This window comes from Podarcis bocagei, assembly GCF_964188305.1.
Source record: "Podarcis bocagei genome assembly, chromosome: 8".
Lineage (NCBI taxonomy): Eukaryota > Metazoa > Chordata > Lepidosauria > Squamata > Lacertidae > Podarcis > Podarcis bocagei.
The window spans coordinates 67,633,724-67,656,645 of record NC_138133.1 but is presented as its reverse complement, the minus strand read 5'-3'; the positions used below and the strand labels follow the sequence as shown (position 1 = coordinate 67,656,645).

General features: G+C 45.1%; 1 protein-coding gene across 1 annotated transcript in view; it reads right to left on the bottom strand.

The window, feature by feature from the left end:
- Positions 1-13,051: 13,051 nt before the first annotated feature.
- Positions 13,052-22,922, bottom strand: part of PTDSS1 (phosphatidylserine synthase 1) — a 39,390-nt gene continuing 29,519 nt past the window's right edge. Inside the window, exons 10-13 of the mRNA XM_081204681.1 lie at positions 22,038-22,137; positions 21,064-21,132; positions 20,029-20,098; positions 13,052-16,474 (exon numbers count right to left, since the gene is read on the bottom strand). Of these exons, the coding sequence (XP_081060807.1) occupies positions 16,365-16,474; positions 20,029-20,098; positions 21,064-21,132; positions 22,038-22,137 (349 nt within the window). The 3' untranslated portion in view covers positions 13,052-16,364. The remainder of the gene's footprint in view (positions 16,475-20,028; positions 20,099-21,063; positions 21,133-22,037; positions 22,138-22,922) is intronic.

Here is a 22,922-nt window from a genome sequence, read left to right as displayed (position 1 = left end):
GGAGTACTGTGTCCAGTTCTGGGCACCACAGTTCAAGAAGGACACTGACAAACTGGAATGTGTCCAGAGGAGGGCAACCAAAATGGTCAAAGGCCTGGAAACGATGCCTTATGAGGAACGGCTAAGGGAGCTGGGCATGTTTAGCCTGGAGAAGAGGAGGTTAAGGGGTGATATGATAGCCATGTTCAAATATATAAAAGGATGTCACATAGAGGAGGGAGAAAGGTTGTTTTCTGCTGCTCCAGAGAAGCGGACACGGAGCAATGGATCCAAACTACAAGAAAGAAGATTCCACCTAAACATTAGGAAGAACTTCCTGACAGTAAGAGCTGTTTGACAGTGGAATTTGCTGCCAAGGAGTGTGGTGGAGTCTCCTTCTTTGGAGGTCTTTAAGCAGAGGCTTGACAACCATATGTCAGGAGTGCTCTGATGGTGTTTCCTGCTTGGCAGGGGGTTGGACTCGATGGCCCTTGTGGTCTCTTCCAACTCTATGATTCTATGATTCTATCTTGGAAGCAGAAAGGTGGGATATAAATATTTTAAATAAACAAACACAACAAAATCACGACCATAATCTCATAGTTTATCTAGACTATGAGAGGACTGCTTTCCATAAGATTTTCTCTATAGTCTTTAAAATAACCCTGTAAGGCAGACCAGTATTATTATCCCCAAACCCCAGATGAATGGCTTCTCAAAGACAGCCTAGCAAGTTCATTGCTTCAGCAAGATTTGAAACGGGGTTTCCTGGTTCCCGGTACCTTTGTTCTCCTTTCAGATTGGATGAGATCCTTTCCTATTTGTTGGTCATATTTATGATCCTGTAGTTGTCTGTTTTACAGAGAGACACATTCTTTGGTCTTCTCCCTCTGCCATTTTCAAGATGGTGATGGCTCATGCCACCATAGGTCTATTTTCAGTGCTCATTGAAGACCTTCTTTGTCCAACAAGCATCTTATGTGGAAATTTTTATCCCAGTCTGCAGCTGTCTTGAAAATTAAATTCTTTTAATACATGATTTTTTATGTTTTTATTGTTTGGTTCCTCTGAGATGCTTCATGGGAAGCGATTCATAACTGGGAATAAATATACAAAATATTCTCTTTTAGCTTCCTTTCATAGGTTTATCTATGCAGTAACAACATTTAAAAAACAAACAAAGGGCATTAGGAAAGCCACTCTGGGGAAACTAATAAATATAAGCATGGTGATGTAGTTAACATTGGTTAATTATACATCTTCCACTTGTCTTTGTTCTATGCATCTTTTAAGATGAGCGTTTTAATGAGTTAATGTGGCTGCTCTAGAATTAGAAAAAAAAACATTGATCCCTTCCTCTGTTTCTTTTTTTAAAATTTATGTGCACTGAAATTAGAAGATTAGTAGCTGTTGTAAAGGGATTATACAACCGTTAATCCTGTTCGGCAGTGATAAAGTTCTTTGCTTTCGAGCAAGAAGGTTTAACACTTTTCTTCGTCTGAAATTGTCAAGAGCCCAATGAAGGCAAATTATTTCCCCCTTTTCGGTTTCAGAAAATAAATGAGCATATGCATTTATTTGCTGGTTTTGCTGGAAATTAACTCTCAGAACAGACACAGGTGAAATACACAGCACTACTAAACTGTCCTAGGCAGAAACTCAGCTTGTAGCATTTACAACCAGAAAGCTGATGTCATGGGTTCAATAAACCAATAACATTCTGTGCACAAACCTCAAACTTTTGACAGACTTGGTCATACCCCCCAACATTTCTCCGATGAAAATAGGGATGTCCTGAGGAAAAGCAAGACATTACAGGATAATATCAGAAACAGGAATGGCTCCTGTAAAACAGGGGCGCTTGGAGGGTCTAGACTTAAGCTGCTATCCTAAAAACTACTGGCAACAAATTTGCTAAACTCAATGTGGCTTACAGTGGTACCTCAGGTTAAGTACTTAATTCGTTCCAGAGGTCTGTTCTTAACCTGAAACTGTTCTTAACCTGAAGCACCGCTTTAGCTAATGGGGCCTCCCGCTGCTGCCGTGCCGCCGGAGCATGATTTCTGTTCTCATCCTGAAGCAAAGTTCTTAACCTGAAGCATTATGGGTTAGCGGCGTCTGTAACCTGAATCATATGTAACCTGAAGCGTATGTAACCTGAGGTACCACTGTACTTGTGAGCAGACATGTATAGAATTGTCCTGTCAGACTGCAATTCTATACACATTACCTGGGAGTAAGCCTCAGGAACTTAGTGGTGCTTGCTGTTGAGTAGACATGCATAGAACGGCCTCGGCCCAGTATACCTGAAGGAGCATCTCCACCCCCATCGTTCAGCCCAGACACTGAGGTCCAGCTCCGAGGGCCTTCTGGCGGTTCCCTCACTGCGAGAAAAAGTAATTTCTTGTTCTGCATTCCAGTAAACATTTTGACCTTGGAGAAAAGTCACTTGGTTCTTGTTTACTTGCAGATTCAGTTCAAACAGAAGGACACCGGAGGAAATCATCTGGTGTGCATAAGGAGCGCTTGGCCAACATTAAAAAAAACACAGGAACAAGAGGAGCTTGAATTATTTGTATCTATGGCAAGGCAGGACAACAGGCAAATTGCAGACAGATGCAAAGGTTTACCATAAGCAGATGCCAAGAGGAAATGTGCCCTGTGCTTGTAAGGAGCAGCGATAATTCAGTTTGCGAGAGAGCCACTTATGTGCAACAGTATTAAGTTAGTTGCAGAAAGGGAATAATTCATGCTGCTGCTAAAGTACAGTGGCCACAGGCCAGCGCATTCTTGAATTGTGGTCTCCACATGACTGTGACCTACCAGAACTGTCAGCTGAAATACTGGCGCTCAGAGCAGCAAAGAGACTCTTATCACATTCCAAATGAGAAGCTGTGCAAAGGACGATTTGCATCACAAAGGTTTCTAATCACAAAGTCAGAAATCTCTAAAATTCTTTCATGCTTCATGTTCTAAATAATGTAATCACACAAAAGAACATTATTAGAAGAATACACGCCGCCAATCATCCGTTTGGTGGCTGCAGAAGCATTGTGTGTGTTCTCATGCATGGGTTGAATGCGGGTTTCTCTGCTTCTGCAACAATGATTGGCTCGTGCAGGTACACATCCAGGTGAGAGATGCATTTGCAGAAACGCAGCACATGGAAGGTCCATGCTGGTGTGGGACATGGGCTGAATTTTGCATAAAGTCCCATGGGCAACACTTACTCCAACAGAGTGTTGCATACGTCTGCCTGCTACACAATAAACCAATTAAGGAGGTTAGAAGCTGGTAAAATGTATAGAGAACCAGATTTTGGGGGGCAGAAATCTGAGGGTCCAGTTTCTGCTGATAAATTTCTAATTGGACCCTGAACTTTCTAGAGCTTGTACCTGTGTGGTATATGGGGGGGGTGTATGGGGTGTTAGGGAAGAGGTAGTACCTCTGGTGGTGGGGCACGTTGTACTTCTTGTGGGGTCATTTGTCCACCTTTGGACCCCACCCTGCACTCAGCTCTCACCTGTGGCTCCTAGAAGCTGTCAGCATGTGACAGCAGCCACATCCCGGGAACAGCTTTGACTGACCAGCTAAACTAGAGGAGGGTAGCCGATGGGTTAAGGACTTACCCTGGATGCAAAAAAAGGCTCCAGCAGATTGAGCAGACAGGACAGTGCTTTGGGGTCTTGGACTAGCGGGCTAGGCTAGTCCCCTAAGTGTTCCTGGTTTTGTTGTTTAGTCGTTTAGTTGTGTCCGACTCTTCGTGACCCCCTGGACCAGAGCACGCCAGGCACTCCTGTCTTCCACTGCCTCCCGCAGTTTGGTCAAACTCATGTTCATAGCTTTGAGAACACTGTCCAACCATCTCGTCCTCTGCCGTCCCCTTCTCCCTGTGCCCACAATCTTTCCCAGCATCAGGGTCTTTTCCAGGGAGTCTTCTCTTCCAGGGAGTCTTCTTCCAAATATTGGAGCCTCAGCTTCAGGATCTGTCCTTCCAGTGAGCATTCAGGGCTGATTTCCTTCAGAATGGATCGGTTTGGTCTTCTTGCAGTCCGTGGGACTCTCAAGAGTCTCCTCCAGCACCATAATTCAAAAGCATCAATTCTTCGGCAATCAGCCTTCTTTATGGTCCAGCTCTCACTTCCATACATCACTACTGGGAAAACCATAGCTTTAACTATAAAGTGTTCCTGGTAAATTAGAGCATTAAAGCCTGGCGCCTGCTTCACAAAGCCCGGGAAGCTTCTGCCCAGCTTAGGGAGGGAGGCGCAATGCTCTGTTGGGGTCCAAGAGCCCTCCTGCCACCTTCCTACAGCCTCCCCCTCCCCTGTCTTTAGGAAGAAGGCAGCAGGGCTCCAGTATCTTGTCAGAGGCCTGGCTCCCTAAAGCCCGGGAAACTTCTGCCTGGCTTAGGGAAGGAGGTGCGATGCTCACATAGGCTATCTTCTCAATTATGGATCTTCTCAGTTGGTGCCCCCTTGGCTCGGCGTCCTGTGAGTGCCCTAAATCTGGCACTGCTGGTGGGCTGGCTGTAACCAGTGCACTGCATGCTGTGCTAGCCTGCTGAGAATCGTCATTCACATTCCTTGCCTTCCATTCTTGTGTTGCCCTGGCCTGTCCTTACCCTATTCTTGCAGGCAGCTAGACTAAAGATGCAACAGTTCCCTGCCCCCTGCTCTCCTAGGGCAAGGCAAGGGCTGCATCCTTGTGGGCAAATTCAAGGGGCTGCATGGGAGTGCTGGGTGGGACCAGAAGCAACAGGGGCGGGGACAGAGGAAAAAGAGGGTGGGGCGACTGGTGTGACTCCTGCATTTGTACAGTACGCTAAAGTCCAACTGCACACAAGCCATTCAGCCAAGCAAGAAGCACCATCAAGTTCAGTAGCCCATTCCAATCCAGGAAATGCACTTGAAGAGGGCATACAGAGGAGCCAGTGAGGGTGTCTGACCTGTGCAGAGCTCCAAGGGTCAAGTAAAGAGGCCTTGAGGAGTTCCCCACCTTTTTCCTACAGAGCCCAATACCTCGCTCCCTGCTTCAGAATCCAAGCTGGCAATGAACTTCAAGAAAAATACTTATTAATTCTAACCAGCAGCTCATCCTCCATATGCTGTAGCTAGTGAGGGAAAGAAAGCTGATGCAACTTGACAATACAGCTGATTGTTTCTGGTACTCAGTCGGATGGGCTTCTCCTTCTTCCTTCTCTCCTCCTGTGCTCATTTTCTTTTCATTGAGAGGGTAAAAATAATCTGAGATCTTGCATTCTTTGCAAGAATGGGAATCAGCTCAGCTTGGAAGCTACGGAGCTGAGAAAGAATACCCAGGAGCTCTGTTATAATCCAAAAGTGGCATACTTCTACTCTACATCAGGCTAAGGAAACTTTTCCAGCCTAAAGGCAGGGAGTACTGAGTTGCCCTCTGCCAAGATGGGAGCTGTTCCCTTTTAGCCTTACCTCCCAATGCTAAAGGCATTTCAAAGAGCCAGGCAGCACATGTGCCGTACATTTAAAGTGCACACATAGAGAATCCTAGAAACTGTACTTGACCCATTGCAGCACTCTTAACAAACTGAAGTTCCTAGGATTTCTTGGTGGGGCAGAGGTAATTGTGCTTTAAATGTATGTACGCAAATTTTGTGTGTATGACAGGAAACACTTCACAACAGGTAGCCACAGTCTTGTTGCTCAAAAAGAAAAGGAAAGTTCACTACAGCCAATCAAAGACAATCAACCACACCCTAGACTCCCCACCTCTCTCACCACCAAAGGAATACAAGCGAATTGCAAAGAGACACTGACACAAAACCCCACACTAAGTAGAATAGAAGCATTGTCACCCGACCCCACCCCACTCACCATTCCCCCCTCCATCTCTTTCCCCCTTTTCTTCCTAATGTCTCACAACAAATGAAATTGATCTGTAGAAAATGCAGTGCTTTTTCCTGGGGGGATGCAGGGGTACGCATACCCCTAAACATTTTGTGAATCTAAGTTTGGCCTCATTGAGGGGCAGTATTTCAATATGAGTAGGAAAATGAGAGTACAGTAATACCTCCACGAATGTCCGCCTTGTCTAGCGTCCATTCCGGTGAACATCCATGGCAAAGCCGGAAGTACCGGAACAGGTTACTTCTGAGTCTTCCGCTCGCGCAAGCACAGAAGCGCAAACCGCTAGGTGCGCGTGCACAGACGTGGTGCTTTGCCCTGCATCCTTTTCGGCTAGTGGCCGGGGCTCGCTGCAAAACAAGGTACGACTGTACCCCTAAACTATTTTTTTTAAGAAAAAAAAGCACCGAGAAAATGTAACTTGAAGAAAGGGACATCGCACATACTTTTGTAAACCAAGAAATCTTTAATAAAAATATATTAAAAGAAAAAAGAAAAGGAAGGGAAAGAGAAGTGGGGACCTCAGGAAAACAAATCAGCTACCACCACCATGATAAGCATGCAACCCAGTGGCAGACTTTGGCTTCTCAAATATCAGCTGTGCCTTGTGTGACGCTGATATTCTGCGCCCTCCTGTCTCTCACACTCCGTTCTAAAGCATTGTTTTGGCACCCCTTGCTGTGTGGCACCCAGTGCGACCGCAAGGGTCGTGCCACCCTTAAACCGCCCCAGTATTGTAAATGGCCACTTCCAATTGGCCACGGACAAATGGCAGCTCTCAGAACCTACACAGCCTATTTGCTGTCAGGCTTAGGCCCTGCTGGTTCGCCTTAGTATTAGCTCCTGTTCCTGTGTTGGCTGGGGCTAATGGGAACTGTAGTTCAGAACATTTGGAGGGTCCAGGTTGCAGGAGGTTGGTCTAACGCTAACCGACAGCAGTTCTCCAGGATTTAGGCTATGGTTTCTCTGTTGGGAAGTGGAGACAGGGACTGTGTGCAAACCCTGCATCTAAAGCACCCCCTCCACACACAAAGAATCCTGGGGGTTGTAGTTTGTGAAGAGTGCTGGGAATTTTAGCTCTGGGGGGGCCAAGGCAGGTCTATTAGTACTAGCTGACTCTTCTTTCATGTCGGCAGGGCAAGACGTAGGAGACTGGTGCAGCTGCAGCAGGGAAAACAAATCACATTAGCGTTTACCTTTGGATTCTGTTTCTATGCTCTGCATGGCTTTGTGCTCATCCCAAACTTAATGCATGTTCGTTTTCAAGCCAGACCTCCAAAGCCGGCTTGCCAAATGGTGCCAGCCTACGCAACGTAATTCATCGTTTGCAGAAGTGCTTTAAGGTCCTTCAGTGAAAGTGCTCAGTGCCCAGTGAAGTGTGCTGTTATGTACTGAGTTGAATAGGATCCAAACTGCAGCAGTCTGATTGGTCCTAGAACAATAGGATCCAAAATGCAGCAGTCTGATTGGTCCTAGAACAATAGGATTCAGAATGCAGCAGTCTGATTGGTCCTAGAACAATGCAGCAGTATGATTGGTTGGCAGAAACCACCCAATCCTGCTCCAGATAGAAGTGAATCCACAACCTGATTGGCTTACAGTAGAATTCCGGAATTAGCCAATCATGTGCAGCCCATTGTGTAAATAATGTATATAAAGCAGATACTGTGAGGGGACTTTCATCCATTCCTCCTCACCACTATGAGCTGAATAAAGAGCATGAAATCACTTTGCGACTCTGAGTATATTTCATGTGCTTTAAAATGTTATTTCATTATAGCACAATGGGACTGCCCAGAAAACCCATGAGATTCTAACTGGAAAGCAAGGTTCCTTTTCCCTTCATTCCAGTGTCTGGTGTGCTGATGAAATGCAGGACATTTCAGGGTGGCTGAAATTTGCTGGAGATGCAAAAAGGACCTTATTTCAAAGACACAGGAGACAGGAAGGTTTTGTTGTTGTGCCTGCAAAGATATTTACATTTTACAAAGCTACAGTTCCCAGTGCCCTTAAAACTACAGCTCCCAGGATTCTTGGTATGTATGCAGCCATAGACTGCAGCAGTGTCTGCTCTAAACCACAAAGTTACCTGGACACTTTGGACACTTTCACAATATTCCCATCCCTTTTCCCGTCATTCCCTTCCTTTTCCCGATACTTTAGAGAGGGGTGGGAGTGGGGATTATTGCACATGCGGTCTAAGGGAATTCGCTGGTCCCAGCACATTCCAGATGTGGCAAAACAAGCTCCGATGTGCAAGTATGAATTATGAACCTACAATGTTTCCTTCCCTGGCACAGTTTCCGCACCTTCTGACGACGCCTGCTTTTACAGCACATGCAGCAGAAAGAAAACACCCAAATCATAACATAGATAGTACAAAGGGAGCATTGAAGAACTTAAGGACAGTTCAAGCACAGGCCACAGTGTTCGTGCCAGATGGGGAAGTTATTGTGTGGCCTGCAGCCCTAACACCAACTAGTCCCACCGAACAGTTTTGCTACTGCAGGAATATGCTCACAGGTGCATCTGTAATTCACACAGGACACCCCTCCTGCTGTCCAGTCACAGGCAAGCATGGAGCTCAGAAGACCTGTGAACAAGCAGATGGGAATTCTGGAAGCTTCTGGCTGCAGAAGAGGGCTTATCCGCATTGCCCTCCTGAGCATTGCCCTGCAGCTGTTATAAGGCCGCATCCATACCATAAATTTATGGGACGCGGGTGGCGCTGTGGGTTAAACCACAGAGCCTAGGACTGATGATCAGAAGGTCGGCGGTTCGAATCCCCGCAACGGGGTGAGCTCCCGTTGCTCGGTCTCTGCTCCTGCCAACCTAGCAGTTCAAAAGCACGTCAAAGTGCAAGTAGATAAATAGGTACCGCTCCAGCGGGAAGGTAAACGGCGTTTCTGTGCGCTGCTCTGGTTCGCCAAAAGCGGCTTAGTCATGCTGGCCACATGACCTGGAAGCCATATGCCAGCTTCATCGGCCAATAAAGCGAGATGAGAGCCGCAACCCCAGAGTCGGTCATGACTGGACCTAATGGTCAGGGGTCCCTTTACCTTTATACCATAAATTTAAAGCACTATGATGCCACTTTAAAGAGCTGTGGCTCTCCTCCCATCCCCAAGAATTCTGGGAGCTGTAGTTTGTTCAGGGATGCTAAGAGTTGCTAGGATACCTTTATTCCCCTCCCGGAGCTGCAATTCACAGAGGGGTTTAACAAGCAATCCCTCTTCGCAGGGAACAGTGTTTTGCATTGGATGATGAGGGGATGTCATAAGGTGCTTTGGGCAGTCCACTGTGGAAAAGCAGCATATAAATACAGTGGTACCTCGGGTTACATACACTTCAGGTTACAGACTCCGCTAACCCAGAAATAGTACCTTGGGTTAAGAACTTTGCTTCAGGATGAGAACAGAAATTGTGCTCCGGCGGCGAAGCAGCAGCAGGAGGCCCCATAGACTAAAGTGGTGCTTCAGGTTAAGAACAGTTTCAGGTTAAGAACGGACCTCTGGAACGAATTAAGTACTTAACCCGAGATACCACTGTAAACACATAGTCTGAGGGCCACTCAGTGCACTGTAGACGTAGTTGTAACAAGAGAGCGATGGACTAAGCCCAAGATTGGACAGGCTCAACCCCCCACTAGGTGGCCTTGGACTAGTTAGACATCATTATCTCTCGGCCTAACCTACCTAACAGGGCTGTGAAGGCAAAACAGGTGAGAGCAACCACATACATTTCACTTGAGTTTTTCATTTTCTTTTTCTGGTTGCCAAAGAATGCTTGCTTGACTGTTGGAGGGTGAGCAGGAATGAAATGGAGTATCTTGAAAAGGGGGGGGGGGGAAAGCTGACTGGTTGGTATCCTGAACAGCAGCACTCCCCACTACAGTATTCTGTTGAATGTCCTCTCCAGTTTCTAAAAAAAAGCTTGTGTGACTCTGATCTCTAGCCCAGCTATGGAGGAAACGCCTTCACTGACAACTTTCCCCAGGGGTTTCTTTAACTTTTATTTCTGACTGGAGTGGTACCTTCCCTTCTCTTCATTTTCCTGCGTTGTTTTTTTTTAAGTCAGGGGGAGCTGCCAACAGTGTGTAATGTCTTTTCTTGTCAAGCAAGGTCACCAAGACATTTTGAAAAATGGGCACGATGCCACACTTACCCTTATGAGTCAGCTGTCACTGGGACAGACAATCCCAAGTGAGACTGTCAGCGCTGCAGTAGGACACCGAGTGAAGGAACAGGTACAATAAACATTTCTGCCAGTGTTTGATGTTACTTCAGAAAATTGCAGTATCCAGCTTGCTTCCCCTTCATTGCAAGTGTTTGCATTCACAGGGGTTATAGTTCAAAATATCCGGAGGGCACTGGATTGGGGAAGGGTGATAACAGAATAAGGCAAGAAAGGAGCATGCTGCAGTAGCAGGAATTAACTCACAGCCTAATGGCAACAATTATGAGCAGCAATTATGGACAGCTCCGCCATCCCCCATTCCCCGAGCTTGTGGGGCTGGCGGGGGAGAAGCAGGCTTGCTTCTCCCCCCGCCAGCCTCCAGATCAGGTCGGGGAATAGGGGGATGGCGGAGCGCCGCCATCCCGCTATTCCCTGACCTGATCTGGAGGTTGTGGGGCTGGCGGGGGGGAGAAGCAGGCTTGCTTCTCCCACCCCCAGCCTCCAGATCAGGTCGGGGAATAGCGGGATGGTGGCGCTTCGCCATCCCGCTATTCCCCGAGCTTGTGGGGCTGGCGGGGGGGAGAAGCAGGCTTGCTTCTCCCCCCGCCAGCCTCCAGATCAGGTCGGGGAATAGGGGGATGGCGGAGCGCCGCCATCCCGCTATTCCCTGACCTGATCTGGAGGTTGTGGGGCTGGCGGGGGGGAGAAGCAGGCTTGCTTCTCCCACCCCCAGCCTCCAGATCAGGTCGGGGAATAGCGGGATGGTGGCGCTTCGCCATCCCGCTATTCCCCGAGCTTGTGGGGCTGGCGGGGGGGAGAAGCAGGCTTGCTTCTCCCACCCCCAGCCTCCAGATCAGGTCGGGGAATAGCGGGATGGCGGCGCTTCGCCATCCCCCTATCCCCCGAGCTTGTGGGGCTGGCGGGGGGGGGGGGGAGAAGCAGGCTTGCTTCTCCCCCCGCCAGCCTCCAGTTCAGGTCGGGGAATAGCGGGGTGGCGGCTCTGCGCCTCCCCGCTGTCCCCAGCTTTTGGGTGCAGGCTGCTGCCCGCAAGCCTTGCGAGCTCGTGGGACATCCCGCGGGGCTTGCAAGACTTGGGATAGCTTCCTGAAGCCTGGAGAGCGAGAGGGGTCGGTGCGCACGGACCCCTCTCGCTCTCCAGGCTTCAGCGAAAGCCTGCATTCGCCCCATAGGACGCACCCAGATTTCCCCTTCATTTTTGGAGGGGAAAAAGTGCGTCTTATAGGGCGAAAAATACGGTAGACTCTTAACACGGGACTCCGTCCCAAACCATTCCCTCTTTAACAGGGAAGAGAGGTGGGCTTTCTGCATCTCAAAGCAGCCACTAATGAATCACTGCGTTAAAGCTGAAACTAACTCTCATGCCTGTATTGATTTCAGTTTCAACATCGTTTTAATTCCACTCCCGACCCCAAATGCAATTTAATATTGTCAATTGAAAGAAACTGCTGGGCTAAATGATCCAGCAGGACTCTTCCTGCTTTTAGTTTCTTGTTTTTCCTCTTATTAATCCCTCCCTCCCAAAACAATAATCCAATCTGCTCTCGGTATGTACTTAATGCTGCTGTGGCTACGTCAAGCCAATGGTTTCTTGTCCAAGCAACTCAAGAACTGTTTAGTGCAGCTTGTCAGACACTTGGCTCAGTCCAAAGCACTTCCTATTCCAAATCAGATGCTTCAGGTAATTTGCTTCCATTAAATGTGAATAGAAATCAAATGACCATAAAGGGCAGGTATTAAATACAAACTCACAAAGACAGTGCAAAACAGAAAATGTGCAGAAAACTGCACTCCTTATGTTTTATGGTAGGAACCCATTATTGCTCCAATATTGATTTTGTATTTAAAACAAGGAGAAACAAAATCAGTTTTAAAATACTACATCCAGGAGTATTTTTCTGAATTGTATTGTCCGGTCTGCAGGCTGTTCGGTCAAACGGACCAGACCTTCTATCAAGAGACAAAACAGGAAGTGGCAGAATTCTGCTGACAAGCAGAATCTATTTTCACAGAATTGCATGGATTAGAACACATGGATTTTATACTAAAAAACAACCAATTACAGATAGCAAGCAGTCTGTCACACAGGGATAGGGAGCCTGTGGCCCTCCAGATCTTGGTGAACTACAACTCCCATCATCCTTGATCAATGGCAATGCATGCTGGGACTGATGGGAACTTGGGAGTTTGTTCCTCAAGTTTCCTTCCCATATCCAGATTTCAGGGAGACCTCTCAAACAACAATTATAGGTCTGCTACTTTTATTTTTTCTGTTCAACTATTTTGTTCTGAATAAACCTGTTTTGGTGAAAATTTAGTCTTTTTAGCTGTTCTACTCCTCAGCTACAATTCTTATTTTCTTAAAATTTCTGTCATCTCATTTAACATCATTTTCCAAATAACACCACATTAAGGGTTTTCTATGTCCCATAAACACACACTTGAAGCTACAGAGTATCCTGCTTTCATCTGCAATCTTATGAAAAAAAATTACTTTTCATAATGCATTAATTCCATATGAACATTGCAGTACTTGGCACTTCGATACTAGTTGATAAAAGGAATCCAGTGTTTATAATTGTCATTCCTTCCCATGCATTTGTTTTCCCAGTGAAAAGCTAAGGATTACAGCCTTATACCAGAACATCAATCTGATTCTTGGATACAGAATGAGCTAAAGAGCTCCCCCTTGTGTGAGCAAAACAGCCATCGGCACCCCAAACTTCAAGAAGAAATTTGAACTAGCCAACCGTGGGAGTACATTAGAAGCAAGAAGTCTTTTTTGGGTCAAATTTTCATTTTCATCATTATCAAGCCTGCAGTACTAGAGATTCAGATTTCCTTTTTACTGCGAGGGGCACAAAGGGGTGAACCATGTCTATGTCTGGTAGGGACAATGATAATTCACACAACATAGCCTTATTATCTGCTTAAAGACTGTAGTCAGAAGAAAAACACACACAGCTTTAATTAAAAAAAACAACACCGCCACCAAATTAATCCCAGGTATTCAGGGCTTTATTTTTCACAGGCGAGTAACCAAAAGCAGAGTTGAAACCAGATTCCATGTGTTCATTAGATACTGTCTTTTTATACATAACAGTGCTCCACCCAGGTTTAATACTGGCAGCTAGCAATAGATTTACTTTGGGTGGGTAACTTTTCTGTACTCTTGGCCTCGAGTGTGTGTGTGTGTATGTATAAGCTTCTTCGCATCAGAGCTTTTTTTGCAAATGCTATAAACCGGTTGCCACTGTTTGGGCTGTGCCACAGAAGGTTAGGGCTCCCCCATCATTGACTGATAATACAGCACAGTCTCCAGCAGAACCAGGTCAACCTTTTTTCCCAATAAGCACACAGTAAATGATTAATTTAAAAACAGCCACCACAAACTGGAGTGTACACAACTGGGGGAGTGAGAACAGTGGAATGAGGGGGACATGAAGAAGGCAGAAAGCAAGTTTAAAAGCATATAAAATGGGAGCAAATACATTCCTTCCAGAATTCCCAACTCAAGGGTGAGAGTGCTACAGCCCCAGTGTGGAGTTCAGTGGTTATGGGACAAAACATTCGAGTCTGACCACATCGCATATTGGGACCTGATCAAAACCCGCGTTCTTCTAGTGGTCCAGGTTCCATTTCCATAGAAAGCATGGAGCACACATGTCACTCTGAACTGAGTGTGAACGTGCCACTTTGAGATAGGATAAGCGGTGCCTCTACAGAAAATGCCGCATTTCACGAAGACTTTTACATTACTGATATTTATCAATATGGAAACAACATTCGTATAGGATGCTTTCCTTTCTATGGGGATTAAAGACTGTCCACCTTCCAAGTTCACTCATGCAAAGTATTTTTAAATTCCTCAATGGAAAAAAGTACAGAGCCCAGGATTCAAAGTGTGTGTCTAAAGTACATCTGTGTGCACACAGATTATGTTTATGATGTTGGCTTCCCCTTCCAACAGCAGTCCAGCCTCCACGGGATGCTACTTCACAGGGTCCCTGGACTTTTCGGAGCAGCATTTGGGGAAGGGGGGGGGTGCTAAGCGTGTGTCAGGGAGTTACTGCTGGAAGAGAGAGGCTGAAAAGCCCCAGTGAACACAAGGTGCATTGTTTTCCAGCCACAGTAAAATATTAACACTGATTTTTGCCAAAGATCTGCATGTGCACTCTATCTATGGATATAATTAACTGTGCATGTGAGCACTAGTTTCAGCTGACAAACATGGCTTTTGTCAGCACTGTATTATAACTAGGGCCGCATCTCTACCAGTGTGAGTGGGAATTTTATTACTGACTCCAGCAGTCATATTTCTACGTGTTGCAGGCTCTGCAAAACAGGACAGGCTCTTCGGGAGAATGGGCATTATTAACACTAATCTGAACAGTGTGAAAAGTTCATTCGGAAGAGCCCTAACATTTTCTGACTTTGGTCTTGAATAAATAGAAAAACACACACATACACATTGGTCTCTCTTAAGTAACTGACTCTAAAGGGATTAAGACAGAAAACTAAGTGACCTTGAGCATCAGCCAAAACAAAACCAAAAAACCAACCCATTTGGAAATTATGCAGCATGCTAAGAATACGCAGATGTAAAAGTACACATATTTCAAAATATGATCAAGAAACCCAACATTTGTCAACGGGGAAAGTTCCAGACATGTACATTTTCCCCAGGCCGGTAACATTTAGCACAGTTGCAGCAAATAGGATATAGCAGCTTTTGATGCAAGAGTTTGCACATTCATGATTGAAAAGAAAAACAGAGCTTTCCATGGATTAGCAGCTGCATAGTGAGCGCATTCAAAAAGCTGATCCTTTGTGGCACATAAGAAGTCATGGATTATGGTGGTCTTTTTTCTATTTACAGTCACTTTGCTTGTACGCTGAAGTTCTTGACAATGCTTCATATCTTGCAGTGCATATCCCATGACATTATCACAGCAAGCAGCTCTTCCCAGCTGAAGGGTGATGGAAAGGATGTGGGTTCTCACTTAACCGGTCACCTTAGCCATGTCTTTTGGAGTAAGTAGCCCCACAACGTGATTGGCACACACAAATAAAGACCAACTAAACACAGAAAGCAGAATCTATGCAAAACTGGCCTAATCCCAACAGCTTAAGATTTTGGGGTTCAATACTTCATTATTATGATTATTTCATTTCTTGGGAATGATGCCGTGAGACCAATTTTCCAGTGGGTGGGGGGATTAAAAAACACACACCAGGGAACAAAAACTGCTGAAGCATTCTGTAAAACTGACCCCTGGAAGAAGTGGAGTTAGTTTGTATAAATGTGGGTTGTTTTTTTTATTGTTACACCACAATAATACAAAGAACATTGTATCACCCATGGGTAAGCTGCTGTGTTAGGCCAGGCAGAGATTTGCAAAGCTTTAATCATGAATTTTGGTTTATAATTTGGATCATTTTGCTGCTGTTGGGAGCTTAGGTCTTTAAAGAGAAAAGAACGGTGTAGCTGAAGTGATGATAAACATACAGGAAACAGCGGAGATGTTAGAAAATAAACAATATATAAATATATATGTGTGTGTATGTGCCAATGGCTCTGGGCCTGTCTTCTTGCCAAGGGCCGACACAGCCCTGATTGTGTAACAGAATGTCATGAACACAATGAACATTTAGCAGGGTCACAAAATTATAAAAATGACCTGAACAAAATCATGAACCTACTTTCTAATACTTAGCACCCTGCTGACTGAAATACGGAACTGCTGATTTCCTGAAAAAAATCTAACAGCACAGAAAAGCTTAGGTGTCAGATTGAGAACAAAGGCAGAGCATCTTTCAGTCAAAAGGGTTCTCTTGAAAACAAACAAGAATGTAAAATGCCCACAACTGAAAAACGAACAAAAAACAACAACTGGTTGCCAGTTAACTTGGAGTTATCGTCCTCAATTAAAGAAAGGCCTTCAGAAGGCATCCACACACTACTTGAACAAAGACTATCACAGGAACCCTTCAGGAACAAGCAACTATTTTGCCTTTAAACATATTACTACGGTTTTGAGTGTCAAGTGCAGAAGATCTGAGCCAATGGATGGCAAGTGACGGCAGCGAATGATTTGCGATACACGGATGAGCTCCATGTTAACAAAGTCCAAGGACTCTGGTTGCTGAAGATGTTGTCCCCTGTCTCCTCCGTCTATTCTCTTGTCGACCTTCAAGCAGGGAGTTCAGAACCAGGCCCAGTTTTGCTTCTTTGCTCTCAGAGGCACACTTCTGGAACAAATCTAGAAACTGATTCTCTCTCTTTCTCCTCCTCTCTTGTCTGTCTCTCTATCTCTTGCCAATTCCATTGGTTACTTTTGTTTTCGAATGGCGATTCCTCCTCCTAGATGAATGGCTCTCGCTGTTGCTGGAGTGTTTGGGCGGACTGTCTTCCGTTCCTAACAAGCAAGTCACATACACACACACATTTATACAAGTGAGATGTGGTTCTTTTAAAGAGCATCTTTTCTTACTGGCAAATGTAAATCTCTGGATTTATTAACGCATACTGAGACATTTTTGTTGAAACCGTTATGCCATCTAGTGGCTTAACTCCCAAATTATATTCCCCAAATTATATCACCTGTTAAGAAAACTGTTTACCTACAATGTAGCATAATTGTCTCAACTCTTTCTTCAGTCTTGATATTAAGCTAGCTAGCACGTGGAAACACTAGGTGCTGGAGCAGGACTCAGGGGCAGAATAACTCTATAGACCAGTGTTTCCCAAACTTGGGTATCCCACTTTTTTTGGACTTCAATTCCCATTTCCCCTGCCCACTGGTCTTGCTAGCTAGGGATGATGGGAGTTGTTGTCCAAAAACAGGTGGAGACCCAAGTTTGGGAAGCAACGATCTATAGGTTTGCAAGGCAGAAGCTGTGGGTGAGATCCTGGTCTCCATACTCTGCTTCCCAAACCCTATGAAAATCTAGTGGGTATGCATGTGAACTTTGAGGATCCTCAAGAGTGAGGGGTAGGAGATGAGAGCAGTGCACAACTGTAAGCAGATGGGACACTGCTGTTGGTGGGATGGGGAAGAGATAAAGAGAAAGGTTGAGAAGAAAGCAAGCAAAACTAACTCTTTACTCAGCCAACCCCCAGGAACTGCGGCGAGCTTCTTTGCAGGGGCATCAAGCAGTAGAATTCTAGCTGTGTGATTCCACATTTATCCACAGCTGCAAAGGGAACCACACTAACAGGACACATTTGTCATGCAGTTGACCATGCGTAGCTGGACCCCTGAACGGACAATTCTGGTCCTCATGAGGCCACAGTTTTTTTGGCCACTTCTGGGTGAGAAGTGGCTGCATGGATGTCAGATCAGGACAGGGATGACAATCAGCTGGGACCTCTTTCTCAACACATGACAGCGTTCAACCCGTGTGCTTTTTTTTTGTCACCCAGACATTTTGCGTAGCATAGGCGGCCAGTTTTGAAGGAGAGACTTTCGCCTTGGGCTGCCAAAGCAGCCGATCAAACCCCAGGTTCCAAATTTAGAAGCTTTGGGAGGAATTCAACGCAGAGCTAAAATTGCTCCAGCGGTAAGAGTAATTTCCCCCCTCCTCCCTGCACACTGTTCTGGAGATTTTTTGACAGCCCCAAAGCCAATTGGGGGGGGGGGGATGAAGGAGAGGAAGGGGAGCCCCGCTGCACCAGCAGAATTCCTTGAGCACGCTTCTGTAAGTGGGGGTCTGTTAGTTTAATCCAACCCTTTATTAAGATTAAGTAAACCACAAAGAATGGCAAAGGAAAACAAGGAAGAAGTAGATGGTGGCATTATCAGACAGAAAAGTGTAAAAGATAAAACAACACAATTTAACACAGATGATGCTGGAAAAATTAGGGAACAAGGAAAAGGAACATTGGAACCAAAAGTGGAAAAGGAAATAAATTCCCCAACAAAAAAAACTTATCCCCAATATGTAGGCAACATGTTTAATATACCTTGGATGGGGTGTCAGAACAGTATTTGGGGCACGAATACATTTTTTTTTAATGGGGGGGGAGAGAGAGAGAGAGAGAGAGAGAGAGAGAGAGAGAGAGAGAAGGAAAAGGAAAAGGAAAAGGATTCTGTGGCCACTAAGGATGTTCAACCCTCATCGGGTTGCTTTTTGGAAAGCTTCTCCTCTTTAGAGTTCCCTCACACCTCAAAAATATTTCTTGAACTTTTGCAAACTTTGTAGTTCCCCCAAATCTGCCCCTTTTGTGTGGGTGGTGCTACTTCAGCTGCGAGTCAGAGAACTGAGATGCCTGTTAGCTTATACGATTCAGTTTTAGACCATTTTAATTTGATCCCCTTAACAACTAAACACAAGAAAGAAACATGCTGGTATGTTTCAAAAACCTAAATAAAATATACAAATTATCATCATTTATTAATTTATATAACCACTTGCCAAAATGGAATATGCCACTAAAGCTGAAAAATATAAAGAAAAAAAATGTTTTCAGCACTGTCATATTTTGTAAGAAAAGTTTATTTTGTTTAGAATTTTATAGATTTCAAGAAAGTTTTTAAAAGATGGGGGAAAGGAATTGCTAGGAAATTGTATTAAGAGATCATATTACAGAAAAATGTGTTTTCATATAACGTAGAAGAAACGCGTGTATATAAAAAAGATTACAAAGAGCTTTAAAAAGTTTGTTGAAAATCAGAAGGAAAAATCTGTGTTAATAAATGTTCTCTCTTTGTATGTATTTAGAAACAAGTGTTTCATTTACAATAAAATTTCAATTCATGACAAAGAACAACTGCTATATAAAGTCTGGGCTATTAAAATGCTTAACAGTAATTTTGTTTCCTCCCCCACTCCATATTGACATAAGGACGGAGGGGCCTAGATCCAAGGAACCAGGCAAATGGATCTGCACGCCAAAGAGGGCTTGAACTTGGGTTTCTCAAATGGCAGCCCTACCCTGTAGCATCCCAACTCACAAAATGGGATGAGGGCGCATTTCTTCAAAGAAGGAAGACAAACTTCCATTGGGCATGAACGTTGTAGAGCATCTGAAGTAGCTCCTTCGATCCCAGCCAATTTAACAATACAACTGGGATGGGGATCGTGTGAGCCCTCCGAAGACTACAACTTTCATTGTCCCACACTGTGGACTACAATGGCTGGAGCCGTCCAACAACAAGTGGAGTGCCACAGGTACTCCATCCCTCTGATTCAGAAGAGAGAGCAAGCCTCAATGCATAAGCAGGCATTAAGGCAAGACTCAAGGCAAGTGTGATGTTCCCTTTGTTCATCTATTCTCTTTCAAGCCACCGTTTCCAGCGTGAATTATTTCTAATGTTAAACACAAGGCCATCGTTCACGATCCTTTGCCTGCGTGTCTTTGAGGTGGCTTTTAAGTGCCGGCATTAGCATAAGGGCGGACGCCCTCAGAGCATCTCTGGCGCATGACCCCTCCCTCGCTGCCACAGTCATCAGTGGCGCCATGGTGACGAGGCCTGTCCTTGCTGTGGTGAAGCCTCCCGTCACAGCTCCTTGGCCCTTGTAGGCTGGAAATGCCACCTACTTACCCTAGAACCAGGGAGAAGGCTACAAAAAGCACTGAGTGCCCCAGAATCTTCAGTGCCCTAGAACTAAGTGCCCTGGAATCTTAAGGCTAACGCTAGACCTGCGAAGCCCAGTTGCTGCTTCACGCCACTTGGGGTGCCCATTATCCTAGGCATCATCTTTATTGTGTACTGGCATGCTGATGAAAGGTGGTCTATTAAACTAAATCTATCTATCTATCTATCTATCTATCTATCTATCTATTTGAGGGCCATTAAAAAACCAACTTGAGAATTCAGCCAAGAAAGCTGCTGAAAAGGAAATGATTAGGGTGGGTGGGGAGGGAGACGTTTGTATATCTGTGTGTGAGAGAGAGTGGACACCCACACCCATACATCTCCAAGGACTATTTGGCAGGGACAGAATGTACCATACAAACCACCAGTACCTCTAGTAAACTTAGAGTTAAGCCAGGAAGCATCTGGGATGTATGAGCTGTCTTCACTTTCTGACAGCGTCTGTGGAGACAAAGAGGATCATCGTGGGGTTTCCACCTTTGCAATCATCTACGTTTACTGCCTCCAAACTCTATTAAACGTGCTTTCTGAAAACTGCAGAGATGACTGGTCAAACACTATACACAGTGCATTTTTCTCGTGCGTTCTTCCTAACGTACACACCGGGCTATACAGGTCTAACAGCTAGGAGGGGAGAGTAAAAGGCTTAATCGTGTCCCCTGCGCTTTGTTATGTAACCCAAACCTCCTCCTTGTGCTTGGCATTCCCATCTGCCCTTCCGCCCAGGTGCAATGACAATTTTAAAAATTGCTTTTCCAGCTGTAAGACTGGAATGATAGGGATGACTACACAGTAGGGAGTTCATTGGGTTTGACTTCTGCTTAAGCAATGCAAGTCTTCCTGCAAAGAGTGGGCTTCTTAAATTTATGCATGAACAAACGCTATGTTTTTCCCCATTTACATGGTGCTCAATACCATGTCAGCAGGCATATGATAGAAGGGATCATTTCCTTCCTTTTTGGTAGGATTTATTGAGGTGCACGAAATCATGAGGCAAGAGCACCCGTTTAGTGAGGAGGGAAGGTGTTGCAAGATCAATTTACTATTCTTTGGGAGAGTAATAAGACTGGCTAGGTCTACAATTCAGAGCTCAAGAACTCCGCTGCATCACACCAAAAGGACCACTGAGTTCAGCATCCTGAGTCCACTGGACCAAAAGCCTTCTAAAGACTGAAGGACTCTTTCAGTCTGCAGAAGGCAAAATCCGGACCCAACCCGTTAGAAATAACCAAAATCAATGCTCTTATAATAAAATGCTTTTTTGGGGGTAATTTCTTCTCTATGTCCAAGAACAGATTTTAGAATCTTGACACCTTACCCTCCCCAAGCTTCGGCAAAATAGACTTTTAGCATGGCTTCCACACAAGCGTCTTTCAAAATGTGCCTTGTGCCCAGTTAAGCATTACCTTTTCTCGCTGTCCGTAGTGGTCCGCATACCAAACCATTCCATATAAACAAAGGAAAGTAGTAACGGCCTACAACATTGGGAAAAGGAATGAAAAGGAGGGAGAAGAGTCAAAACCTACCAGCTTCTACATTAATTCCTTTATTATTTCAGGGCATCGCACCCCATCTTTCAACAAGTTGCCTCAGGATGACTTACAATGCATCGCTGGAGGTGAACAATGTTGATGAACACTGAGCCTCTCTTCCTAGTGTATACATAAGTACCTATTTATACTACAAATGTTTTTATTTTACACTACCACTATGAACAGGGAGGGCTATCACCCAATTAAAAAAAACAAACCAAAACACAACTATGTATATGAATTTTAGGGTTGAATTCTACACCAGAGGCCTGCTGCTTAAGAGGCGATAGCAAATATTAGGAATCTCTGGCCTGTGAGGTAAAAGAGGAACTTTTCCAGGCCTCCATGGCTGGCCTTTGGGACTCTCCTCAAGCGACACACCTCTCCCCAGACCTGCTTTGTACACCACCCTTCAGTGTTTTGGCCTGGCTGGAATATGTACTCTAATCTGTGAGTGCTTTTTTTCTTGTCTGGATGGAGGATAGAGAGGATAGAGCTTACTGGGTAATGGTAAAATTCACATTGAATGATCTGTCCATTTTTCCTCTGGCCCCACACACCATTGGCATTGGGGGGGGGGGAATCCATCCCTGGCTATAGAATTTGGCAGAAGCTTCACTACGCCAGCAGAGCACCAGCCGGGGATAGATTTCTTGGTGGAAGAATCCGCCACTTCAATTATTATTTTTAAGCAATTCATCTAGGTTAAACATTGCAGCCTGGTCACAAAGTTGTGTTAATGGGTAGATTCTGGCTTACATTTAGCCAATGACCAAAGAGACATGGCAACTAACATGGTTGCTGTACCAAAGAGGAAGACCTAAGGAGCAAAATAAAGAGCCACTTACCACACAAAGGAGCCAAAACACAACATATAATATCTGTGTTTTGGAGAAGAGGTCTTGACCAAATTTGATGCACACAATAGCTTCCAGGAAACCAATAACTCTGAGGGAATGATAAAAAATGTACAGGCTGTTTTTAATTTAAGAGCATGCTTTAATATCTTCACTGGGGGGTGTGGGTGTTTGCATGATTTTGTGAGATGGTTTATAAATTGCTCTCTTGTTATGGTGGGCTAAATAAGCTTTGAGGGACATCCATAAAACAGCTCACTTTTGAAAGCCTTTAAAATAAATCCTCTACCTTGGGTCAGGCTCCGTCCCCTTTAACAAAAACCCCTATCATTTTTTTGTTACAATTTTGATCCCCTTAATAAACAACCCCTTAGAGCATTTTTATATCTTAGTCAGAGCTGCTTTGTAATGCAAATGTAAAAAAATGTACATGGGCTAGAATAATTTGCATTATATATGCCTCCATTTCTGTATTACCAGCAGGCGGGTGGCAACATAAATAGTATGTTGTGAATGTGTGAACATGCCATGACAGGAAGAGACTAGCTTCTGTCAGTCAATAAAAGTGGTATCTGGTGGCATCACAGTTCAGTGGTAGAGCACTATCCCATTATATGCGGGTGGCGCTGTGGTCTAAACCACAGAGCCTAGGCCTTGCTGATCAGAAGGTCGGAGGTTCGAATCCCCGCAACGGGGTGAGCTCCCGTTGCTTGGTCCCTGCTCCTGCCAACCTAGCAGTTCGAAAGCATGTCAAAGTGCAAGTGGATAAATAGGTACCGCTCCGGCAGGAAGGTAAATGGTGTTTCCGTGTGCTGCTCTGGTTGGCCAGAAGCGGCTTAGTCATGCTGGCCACATGACCTGGAAGCTGTCTGCAGA